Source organism: Trachurus trachurus (assembly GCF_905171665.1).
Source record: "Trachurus trachurus genome assembly, chromosome: 13".
Taxonomy (NCBI): domain Eukaryota; kingdom Metazoa; phylum Chordata; class Actinopteri; order Carangiformes; family Carangidae; genus Trachurus; species Trachurus trachurus.
Window position 1 is genome coordinate 26,267,216 of NC_139892.1, and position 12,376 is coordinate 26,279,591.

The following is a 12,376-nucleotide window of genomic DNA, read 5'->3' on the forward strand; positions in this document are numbered from 1 at the left end:
CTCTTTGTATTTGTGCAAACCAAGGCCCCTGATGATTCATGGGTGAAATCATGACAATTTCTTTTAAAGAACAAGATGTATGGCAGACAGAACCTGGAGAACTCTGGGTTTATTTCAGGATTAGACAGTGTTCAGGTTAAAAATACACAACTTTGATGTCATCATTCTCGCCAGTGAGTGCAGGAGGTACAAAAGTGTACGATTTTCTAATTCAAAATGCAACATCAAAGAAGGATTGTACAGTGGTGTCAAGGTTATGCAAGTGGAGGCAATAAAAGCAATAAGCTGTGCCGCAACTGACAACCTAATATCTTTCTCATCTTTGAAATGCACTTAGAGCAACCATTACTTTGAATATGGTGATGCAGGGATGTTGTCTGCCAGTGTAAATCCAACTCAGAGCCTCGGTAATATAATAACCCTATCAGATTACATGTGACGGCTGGCACGTATGCAGCCCCAAAAACCTCAGGGCTCAGGTGGCCACCCACCCACCCCCACACACACACACACACACACACACACACACACACACACACACACACACACACACACACACACACACACACACACACACACACACACACACACACACACACACACACACACACACACACAGAGAGAAGAGACAACAACTTCCCTATTTTCATACTAATCTTCTTCCATTAAGTCATGTTCCATCCATCCACTGGAGAGATAACGCACACACACGCACACGCACACGCACCGGAACACCCAATTTCAAATCAGCACAACTAATGGCCCACAGCTAATAGGTTTACTTGTTTTTGTTTTTCTTGATTTATGAGAACAACAGGCAGTATGATAACAACTGTTCGCCATACATTAAACAAATTCAATCTCACAACAGAGTGTAGCTGAGACCACAATTAAACTTTACAAATGAACAGTCAAATCTGGCAAAACGTTGCATGTACCTAACGAAGAACAATGCTTATTAATCTGTGCTGCAGAGTGATGGTAATTAAGAAATAAAACAGTTCAACAAGTGATGATACACCAAGCAACAAAACCATGTAGCACCACACATAATGTGGAGGTAAATACTTCCTCATGAGGTGAGTAACAGAGACAGGAAAATGTAAATGATAACCTTTTTTTTGCTATGAATATTTTCTTGGCATGGCTGAAAACCATCACCCAGTCCCTGTGAAGAAAACTGCCACTGAGTTGTAATAAACTGACTTTGCAGTGAGGTATGACGCTCTCAGCCCTCAAAGATAAAACAGAACAAACATTTCTCCTCTACACATCTTCAGCTAGTGTCCTGACCTCCTCAGCTGCAGCTCCTGAACTGTAAAGAAACCTGCAAACTCTCTCCCACGGCGGTGAAGTCAAACAAGCCTCTGAAACACTTCAGACCCCGGTCAGGCTTTCGTTCAGGGTGGAGATGTGGTCTGTCACACACAGCTGTCTCTGGCCGCGGTGGACTTGTCTGGGCCGCTGGTGCAGCAGGAAGAGGCGTTTGGCTGCGGCCCTGTACTTCCTTGACATGAGGTTGTAGACGACAGGATTGATGGAGGCGCTGAGGTAGCACAGCACCATGGAGGCCATGTTGAACTTCTGGCTCAACATGGCCGTTTCGTAGTCGTCCACCTGGGCGAAGAGGTTCCTGCCGATGTGGTATGGGAGCCAGCAGATGATGAAGGCCAGGACCACCACCACTGAGAGAGAGGAGAAGTTGGAGGAAGAAATACGTTTAATTTAAGTTAAGAAATTGGACAATGCTTTGCCCATAATAAATATATTGTAAGCCTTAGGCCAGCTAGCTATCTTAGTTTAGCATAAAGACTGGAAACTGGCAAAATCATCTTATCAGCACCTTAAAACTTGCTAATTAATACCTCTGTAAAAACAAAGAGACATTTCATGTTTCATTTTCCAAAGAGAATAAACTAAAGAGACACAACAATTAGCGAGATTTGTTTGATTAGAGCAGCGTGGGATCAGCTTGATCAGATTACTGACAGCAGCATCTCTCTGGTAACGACAAGTGAGAGGATCAATACACACAATTATAGAAATATTCCCTGTGAAATAAGCAGAATTGTTATAACTCTGACAGATAATTATGTCCACGTTGGGCTCATTTGCTAAGAGGACTGGTTTCCAGGATCTTTAAGGAGTATCTGATCTATGGTGCATGGTCACCTTTGACATTCATTAATGACCAACAGCAATTACAGCGACATCAAAAGAACTCCTTTCGCCCACGCACACACACACACACACACACACACACACACACACACACACACACACACACACACACACACACACACACACACACACACACACACACACACACACACACACACAAACAACCTCTTTTGTTCCCTTAAGTGGCCTATACTGTAATTGGCTCCAACAACGCAGTCACATTCTCACAATACAGACTAATAGTGAGCTAATTAGAGCACATGTGCAGCAGAAATGTCCACTGAGGTGAAAACATCACAAAAAAAGGGGAAAAAAAGACAATAACAACAATAAGATGGCTTTATTTAGCTAATGAAAGGCAGGAATCTGAGCACTGGGTGAGGTAATCACTGAGTCACTGATATTGATCAAAAAGCTGCTGCAAAAATAACACCATCAATTTGTCTAATGGGGGCTGTAATTTCAGTCAGGATTATAAATGTCAATTTAATAATAAACCAGTGGTATCTTTTGCCTCGACGAACCAAGTTCTTTGTGAATTAACAATAACAGTTATCTATGAACTGATATGTATACTGTAGATTCACACAGCCAACAGATGTTCTGGTCGTGCTGTGACTTGGTGAATAAAAATACTGATCAATGACTAATACCTGAGATGCATGACACCAGTAGATTATAAAGGCAGGTGTCGCTGCGTGAGCATGTGCTACCATTAAGGTTGATGTATGGAGGTGTCTGACGACAATCCATGCTGACATTCAACAAATGTGGATACAAACGGCAGCAAGTCTGACGACGTGAGCTCTGTGAAGTGTGTGCTCAGCTAATGAACAGCATTAATATCCTAATGGATGCATCATGATTCATATTTGGACAATGCAGATCAGCCTGGCCAAGGTCTTATACTCTAAAACAAGGTTTCCTGCACAGAATGCCAGAGCTGCAAATTAAGTCATTTAGTATGCACAGTGGCAGGACATGATTAGCCTCATACAAAACAGAGTAATTAACCAGATGACATCAACAACAGCAGACATGGCATCAGGTTTATCTTTCTCAACTTTGCAGGATAAAATAACCATAACCTACCACATAGGCCTACAGAGAGCTGGGATTTTATGTTGAGTAAAGTGAAACTACATTGGGGTCTGTTTCTGGCTTTTTATCTGCGAAGAAACTTTTGCATGCTGTCAATCATAGTCACTAATGAAGTTTAACAAATTACAAATGTGACACTGTTGTATGGTTTAGGTGAGCTCTTATGTGATTTTTGCCTGAAATCAGTGCTGCCTGAAGATGTGTGCAGAAAAGAAGAACCAATAAACTCACTCACCCAGAATCTTGACTGTTTGCCTGTGTGACCTCTCCCTGGCCAAAGCACAGGGCCCTTGCAGGTCATTTTTGCTTTTCCACAACTTGCACCCAATGGAGCCGTAGAGGAAGATGAGGCAGAGCATCGGGCAGAAGAAGTAGGTGGTGGACACCCACAGCATGATGTGCAGCTGTCCGGAGCTGATGGCGTAGCCAGTGTGCTTGCACTGCCCCGTGTTATAGTCAGGGTGCGTGTCATTGTCGTACTCCACTCCGACCAGGAAGAGTGTGGGAGCTGCAGAGACCAGAGCAAACACCCACAGGGCGAAGATGATGTACTGGACCCGGCGTCTGGTCACCATCATCTTGCTCCTGAGCGGGAAGCTGATGGCCAGGTATCGCTCGATACTCAGCGCTGTGATGTGGAGGATGGTGGCTGAGGTGCAGCCTTCGAATATGTAGTGATAGAAGCGGCACACAGCTTCCCCAAAGAGCCAGGGCACGTACTTCCACAGGCGATAGAGGTCGAAGGGCAGGCAGAGGAAGATGATGAGGTCAGACACTGCCATGCTGGACAGGTAGAGGTTGGTGGTAGTCTTCATGTCCTTGAAGTGCTGGATGATGAGGATGGTCATGGTGTTGCCCGTCACCCCTATGATGAAGATGAGGATGCAGATGACAGTGACGGGGATGAGGGTGGAAGTGGGGAACAGGGAGCCTTCGTAGTGGTGGTCGTCTGCACCGTAGTGGTCTATGGCCTCTGCTCCACCTGCAGGAAGGTCCATCTGTGGTCTGGTCCAGGGCATGCCAGCATCCAGTATGTGCTGGTACAGTCAAGTGTGAAATCAGGACTCAAGTGCTGAGGGGAGAAAAATGAGACGTTCAAGGACCAAGATTTAGCTTCTCACCTGTGCTTTTAGCTTTTACAGCCAATGATTGTCATTGGTTAAGCTGTAAGCAGTAGGCTATCTGTTTTAAATGCACTTTACTTGTGCACACGTGTTAACTGATATCTTGTAGAAAAGTATATTCCAAGCTGTGAAACACCAACATAAAATTTGGAAAATAGCCATGACATAAAGCAAAAGCAGACTGTAGTAAAATAGCTAAAACATTTTTTTTTAAAAGCAAACTTGCAAGTTCAATCCCTCTTTAACCAAAATAACATCCTGATATCAAATATTTTTTTTTTTTTACCTGTAAAAAGCGGGCTGGATCTTTCAACCTTTTAACTTTTTCTTGGTCTTTGTTGTGTTACTGTGTGTAGATGGAGCAGCAGTAGCAGCAGCAGCAGGAGAAGTGGCACACACACGAAGTGGCAGAGCAGGTCCCTGAAGCTGAACAGCCAGTCGAGCTCTGGAGGGAGACGAAGAAGAAAGGAGCACCTCCTCCACAGCACCCTGAGGAGTCGGGGAGCAACCGTCTGCTCTCTCTCTCTCTTTCTGTGTGTGGGGGGGGGGGGGGGGGGGGGAATCAGCATAATCAAATGATTATGGGATGAATGACAGTAAAAGGCATTAAATGGAGGGAATAAGATTTGAGGGAACCCCACCACTGCAGCAGATTGAGGAGCACACTAATCTGGGCGGAGCACAAATACATAAGAAGCATACAGTACACTATAACTTTATCAATGAATGTATCAATCACTGAAGCCCCGGTGTGTTTGCTGTGCTCTCACAAGTGGTCACTGAAAAATGAGTTCTGTTTGCTTCACCATCCACCAGCCCCATCTGTGTATGTGCTCGGCTTCATCACTCCACACTCTCACCAGATCATCTCTTCCTTCCCACCCCCCCAGTCACCTATCCCGCTTGTTATAACAAACTTCACCTCAATGATGCTGCTCAGAGAGGAATGCCACAGAGTTTGGCCAGGAACAAAACAAGGTCTAAAGAGGTCAAAAGAAATCCCACTAACACTGAACCAAAGGGGATTAGTTGATTCAGTTTGAATTCCTGTTCCTTGTTCAGGTTCAGAGTCTGGGGTTCAGTATTAAAATATAAGCTCTAATTTAGTGTGACCTGCAACAAGTCAGTGCATAATGCTCTTGACTTCCCATCCCACTAATCCACAAATTTAAAGGTTTTCAGAGTGATTTAATGGTTTGGAGCGAGGAAAAGAGTCTCTCCGGCTCCGTGCTGCAGATCATAATGAAAAGAGGAAAATTGTTTCCTCTCTGTGTGTGGATGAAACTGTCCCTAATTTCTTTTACATTTTATTTATTTTTGAAGGATGGCCTTCTCCCATTGGTGCATTGTGGAAGTGGAAGAATTTGCAGGGGTATATACTTTCAGTTCCTGATCTACAGGTTTTCCTATATTGTGTCCGAAGCCTGGCGGACCTGCTGGATGACGGTGTGCTCTGTTGGTTCAGAGCCACCACGTCCATTAGATCTCAATGAACCTTTGTAACGAGAGTCACACTGACATTAGGGGTGTATTTGTGTTTACACTGAGCTGACCCACGGCCGGATGCACCACTCAAACCTGAGAGGGGGCAGCGGGAACGTCCCTCCTCTGTCACTGTTTACTCCTGTCAGGAGAGCTTGTTTGCCCATTTGTGTGTGTGTGTGTGTGTGTGTTATAGTATGTCTCTCAGCAAGAGCCAATGTTGCACACATGCTGGTGACTGAGAATAGCAAGCCCACTTTCACCCTCATTAATCATGACTCTCCTGCTTACACCACTAAGGTGAGCTTGTGCAACTCTTACGTATCATCTCTGAGAAGCTTCCATTCACTACCATGATGATGATGGTGTTAAGACTAGATCGTTACGTAATAATGGAGTTAACCGTGTTTCTTCTAAAGTCTGTGTGTCTTGAGAAAAAGTGAAATGGAGTCAAAGAGGGAAAGAGGAATACAAATGAGGACGGAAAGAAAAGAAGCTACTTCTGCTTAGATTTTGGTCATGTGTCTGTCGTGTGTCGGCTGTTATCTCTGACTCGGGCTCAGTTCTTTTATGTACTGGCACAGTGCAGCTCATTTAATTCATCTTGGTTAAAAACCTTTGTTTGATTGCCTCTTTTGTTTTAAATGTATTATAAATAGTCTGATTGGAAAATCACAGAGCAATTCCTTTGTTGAATGAGCAGATATTGATTACATTTTAAACTTTATTTACTTCACACAATCAAACATAACAGGAAATCCAATGTAATGGTTTTGTGAATTATCAGTGTGTGTTTTGCATAATTATCTGCGCACACATAAAATCTAAGCTAATATTTCTCCTGAGCCTTTTCAGATAATTCATTTGGAAATGATCAAGCAACATTTTTGTACAATGTTTTTTTTTTTTCAGTTGTGTAACCAGTGAAGTACACAAGTGCAGTAGGTGCCACATTATCTACTGTAACTGATAATGATGATGTGGTGGGACATAAAAACAAGGCTGAAACCTTATCTCCTCCACTATTTTCTGTATTTCTGTTTTCATGGTGCTTATACCATGGTTGTGTTTTATGGGGTTAAAGCAGTGAGAAGAAAATAACAGTGACATGGAAAATAAAACTTGGCAAATAAATTTGAACTAAAAAAGGAACAACACATTTTGTTTGTTAAAAGATTCCACTGAAAAATAAAACAGTTTCAACTTTTTTCAACTCATTTTTCTTCGTTTTAAAAACCGTCACTGAAGAAAAGACAGAAATCAACTAAATAAATCTGGATTACCAGAGTTTAACGTTTTAGTAAAACCTATTTTAGTTCCAATGCAACATTTTACAGTGCCATTGTTTCCACTTTCAGTTCAGGTTTTGTTTTTAATGCCTCTGTTCAAACCCCAAACATGTTTGCTTTGTTTTTGGTTCACAGTCTGTTCCATTGGTCAGGAAAAGTCTCAGCAGCTGAGGGAAGCACTGCTGTGGATCCCTGGAGAGTAATGCGCCTCACACACTGATGTCCGACAGGTGACTACCACTGACTGTTGACGTTCAAACCAGACAAACATACACCCCAAGCCCACACAGGATTAAGAATTATAAATCTTTTATTGTGCATGGATCCTTTGTAGATATCATGGCTATACAGATACATATAGATACATACCTATGATTATACATTTTTCCCATAACGAACATTTTAAAGTGATATGTCTGGTAGTATGTATAATATAACAAATTTTCATTTTGGAATGTACGGTGTATGAGGTAACTGCAAACATTAAAATTACATAAAAATGGTCTCTATTTTTGTGCATATTTTACTCATTTTTGTAGCATTTCGTTAATCTCCCCAGCCAAAGGTAGTAAGCCCCCGGGTGAAGAGGTGTTAAAATGGCACACGTTGCAATCGCTATCAAAAATAGGAATTTGAATTCTTGAAATGACAAAGAGAAGACATTTGCAGAATGTCCCAAAGACCAAATCATGTAATTATCCAAGACGTTTTGCAAGGTACCTGTATTTCATTTTTACGGTTGCAACAGCAGTTTTCTGCCCAAAACCAAACAACACTAGACCCTACAGCCAGATTACCAGTGAAAACTCGGCATTAGCAATCTGTTACGAATACTTAACACACAGAGTAAAGGCAAATTTAGATTCACAGGAAGTACATGATATTTTGTATCTGCCATTTGCGTTCCATGATTCATGAGTACTCAGGATTTATTATTTTCTCTGGAGAGTATTAACTTATATTACTTCAATATTATAAAAAAATATACTTCACACATGTATGACCTGACAAAAAAAAAATCAAAATAAATCATAAGTAATACATAGAACTAGTTTCCATTTCTCTCACGATTACATAGGTTTACTAACATCAAATAAATGTTGCAAAAATAAAAGGAAATAAAACACATTTTAGTGTTTTCTAACACTAAAAGAAAAACATCAAAACTTAAGAGAAATTGAGAAAATTCTCCCGAGATTTTTTCCTCTCCAATTAAGGCCTCTGAAACAACTGGTACATACTTTTTTCAGTGTTTTTTTTTCTTTTTTTCTCATTTTAAATTTTTTTTCATTTTGTTTATGCTGAGATAGATCAGCTGTTTCAGTGACACGTTAATGTGGTACTACAACTTTTAAAACACCCAAAACACAAGTAGGGCTTGCACAATCTCAAAGTGTGTTCTATAAAATGCATCACAAGACCAAGACGCAGTAAGTCAAGGTTTTCTTTCACTAAGGTGCAAAATCAATTACTGGGGGGGAAACAAAAAAATAAAACAAAAACATACAGTTAAGCATACATTTTTTTGTGCTGAACAACAATATTTCGGAGTAAAGCAGCTGCATGATTGTAAAAACAAGCTACAGTATAACTATATGATAGTAAAAATAATTAGAATTCACTGTTAGTTTGGTTTTTGTTTGTTTTCTAACTTTATACTGAGCATTTTTTTTCTCAAACTTACAGGTCCTTGTGTCTTCACTGTACAAAAATATACTAACATTTCTCCAGTCATTTTTGCATCCTTAAACATTCTGAACATCAAAAAGGTTGGAAAGTGCTAAATGAACGTTCTACAATGTGAGCAAGATTTTTCATTTCCGTCTTTCCTTCTCTCGCTAGACCCCAAAATCTCCAGCAGGGGCTAAAGTCCCTTCATCTGGCCCTGAAGCCCTCCCAGCCGTGTACCTCGGTGGCACAAACTACATACAATATACACATCTGGACACACACATCTCACTGTGCAAACACTGGCCCACCAGGTCCCAGGATCAAATAGCACATAGGCTAATGACACACCTACATACTATTTTTGGAACACACCTATCAAAAACATTTTCATACTGGACACATCATTGGAAATATAAATAATGACTATTTCTATACACACATATAGTATATATACATACATACATACATACATATAATATACATATGTATGTATGTATATATATACACATATATATATGTATGTATATATATATATATATATGTTTAAATACTGAAATCAACAAGTACATGAGTCGAAGCATGTCTTCCGGCCAAGCCTCTGCCCAAAATAAACCAAATCCCTGCTCTTTCTGAGCTGATCGTAATGGAACAGAAATCTGAACTTAGCAACACACACCACAGACTTTGGGGGTGGGGGGGGTGGAGGTGGGGGCAAGGCTGACAAAGGCAGGAGAGTCAGGAAGGCAGCACAGGTGCCAAATAAGGTGTTACATCCTCAACTTATGACTGCTAACCATCTCTCTCTCTCACCAGCCCATCCTCCCCTTACAGCTCAATGCGAGCACTGCAGTTACTCTGCCGACGGAAAACGATACATAGAAAATGAAGAATACAAAAACCACAGAGAGAGGGGGGGGAAAGAATAAAGCTATAACCCTGCAGCTGGGTGGCGCGTACTGCTCATTTAATGACAAAGTACTGGATAACAAAAGCGATGAGGATGGCGATGACGGCAAAAACCATGAGGAGGAGGAAAGCGCACTGCTCGTCCGTCAGGCTCCGTCTGGCTCGGTTGGACTCCGTGCCGGCCCTGGAGCCGGAGCCGGCCGCGCTGCCGCCCACGGCCACGTCATTCCGCTGAGGGGAGAGGGTCACTGTGGGGCTGTAGGGACCGCTCAGCTCCGGGGCGTCCTGGCACTGCCTGATAGCACACACCCGGAAACGGTAGTCGCTGTTGGGCTGCAGGTTCTGCACATGGAAGGATGTGGCAGAGCCTTTGTAGGCCTGTGGACAGGACGGGGAGAAGACAAACAGGTTGTTTTGTAGATATTAAATCAATCATTTGGCTTTTTCATTTTTCTCTAGTTTCTCCATCATCTGACATTGTGAACTTGGTGAAGCTGACTGAATCCTCCTCCCTGTGTTACTATTTCTAAACAAACTGGATGGGGTCAGCTTCCAGCTCTGTGTCAGGCATCAAGCAAAAACAGTCTTGGGTTCTTCTTTTAGCTGTGACTGTATTCATTTTACAGACTGTTTTCTGATTAATTTGTTTGTGTTGTGCTGTTTGTAGCCTTGGATGGAGTGGGAAGCCATCTGCCTTTGCCGTTTACCCAGCTGACACACCCAAGAGTTTTTAGAAAGCTGCATGAAGATCCTGTTTGGTTGCTAGAGTAACACTTTTCACTTCATTCAGTGGTCTGACTTTGTATTTAAATAATAAAAGTAGAGGTAAAAGACTAGTGGAGGAGGTTATAGGAAGCAGTTTCTGCTTTATACTGGTGTCAAATTACCAGAAGTGCAAAACTAGCATATCATCTGTTACACCAGCCAATCAGCACACGGCTGCTGGGTGCAAAGACTTAGAAAATGATTAATTCCTCTTTCTTAAAACGTCAAGTCCAGGCCATCATGACTGACAGGAAGTGAACTCATGAAGAACGGCAGCCGCACTCCCTGATTCAATTGCCATGTATGATGTGGTGAGATTAGCATAAATCTGCAGTGGCCATTATTCTACGTTAACGTGGCTAGAGGCCGCTGAGAGGGATGAATGTGCCGGCGGGGGCCAGACACCTGGGATACCCTCATGGATCAATGACCTTTGCATAATGGGCAATTTAAAGCTAGCAGTGAGTAATACAGAAAGCTGCAACACCACGGTGAAAACATTAAGTCCGCCGGATCCATCTGCATCCTGATCTGCATCAAAAGGCCACTGTGAATCAAATGGCAGGTCACCCGCAGGTAACAAGCCAAGGACGCAAAACACAGACAGCGAGCGCAGCACAACCTTTCCGCATGTTGGTACCTGTTTAAACTCGGAGTTGCCCATCATGCACTGCAAGGTGTAGGTGATCGGGTCCCCCTTCATGGGCGGTAGGGCCTCCCATGTGACTTCGCACGAGTTGTCGCCAAGACGCTCCACTTTAGGGGCTGCAGGGTGAAGGAGAGGAGTTGTAAACAACTGCAAACAGTTGTAATGAACTAATGAAGCCGGACATCAGACTTAAAACTTCAATCAAATAGTCTGATCAAGACAAAGGTCATTTCTAATGAGGAGGAATATTAGGAAGTGTAGTTAAGTTTCTGTCTAAATATAAACGTGTAGAAACCGCTCTGCCAATTCCATCTGAAAAGACTTGTCTGTACATGCTACACTGACTCATTTGTTAGAGTAACATCTAGCTGACCTCCTGTTTACTGCAGCTTCTCTCTGAAGGCCAGTAACACATTACTGTTGCTGAGATGTGTGAAAAACCCAGTCTGACATGTTATCTGTAACCTTGGGCCATGTCAACTCATTTGAATTCATGACATTGAAAAAAAGAAAATTAAAAAGATGCAAAACACTGTAGAGTGACTCAGCTGAATTAAAAAAGTGAATTCAAGACAACTGCATGCGACTTTCCCCCATCAGCAGAGTGCCATGAGTATGAGTCATACTCTTCTTTAGGTAGGAGGAATTTTAAGCGAAAACAATGTGTGGTCGAACCAGATGAAAAAACCCCCACTAGAACAGGGAGGGTTGTAAAACCTTTGCGGTATTATGATATTGGGCTTTTCGGATGCACAATGGACCAGTGAGTCTGAAATCAAACAGTTTATAGTTGAGGGTGCACTTCACCATGTGGGGAGACAAACAGTGTTGAGTAACAGTGACAAACCAACACATAATGGCCTGCTTCAAAAGAGGTGCCACACTGAGAATGAAACCCACGTCCTCATTACTCATTACTTACTCATTACCTCAACACGTGGGATCAAAAGAGGTTTTCACAGAGAGACTACACCACGGAGCAGAACAAGCAGACTCATGATGACAGCCGGCAAGTGAATCTGCGCCTGCAGCGTCTTAATCAAATACCAGCCAAACCTGGGTCAACTGAGGTTAAAAGCTGGGCACACTGGCTGTCTCCATGTCAGCAGAGAGTGTGTGTAAAGATAATCAGAGTTGATGCACATCAAGAGAGAGAGGGGGGGGGGGGTTGGCTGTTGGAACAGAAAGAAAGCACGAGCTGCTGCCAC

At 42.5% G+C, this 12,376-nt stretch overlaps 2 protein-coding genes across 4 annotated transcripts in view; both read right to left on the reverse strand.

Moving 5' to 3' along the window:
• Nucleotides 1-1,377: 1,377 nt before the first annotated feature.
• mlnr (motilin receptor) lies at nt 1,378-4,301 on the reverse strand (the record flags this gene model as incomplete). The annotated part of the gene is made up of 2 exons (XM_083984591.1): nt 1,378-1,685; nt 3,518-4,301. 2 exons carry the CDS (start codon nt 4,299-4,301, stop codon nt 1,378-1,380), a joined length of 1,092 nt encoding a protein of 363 aa, XP_083840717.1.
• Nucleotides 4,302-7,475: 3,174 nt separating this feature from the next.
• fndc3a (fibronectin type III domain containing 3A) overlaps nt 7,476-12,376 on the reverse strand; it is a 51,603-nt gene continuing 46,702 nt past the window's right edge. For all 3 annotated transcript variants that reach the window (XM_083985282.1, XM_083985283.1, XM_083985284.1), the window contains 2 exons: nt 11,160-11,284; nt 7,476-10,132 (listed from right to left, as the gene is read on the reverse strand). In XM_083985282.1, coding sequence (XP_083841408.1) covers nt 9,809-10,132; nt 11,160-11,284 — 449 coding nt within the window. In that variant the 3' untranslated portion in view covers nt 7,476-9,808. The remainder of the gene's footprint in view (nt 10,133-11,159; nt 11,285-12,376) is intronic.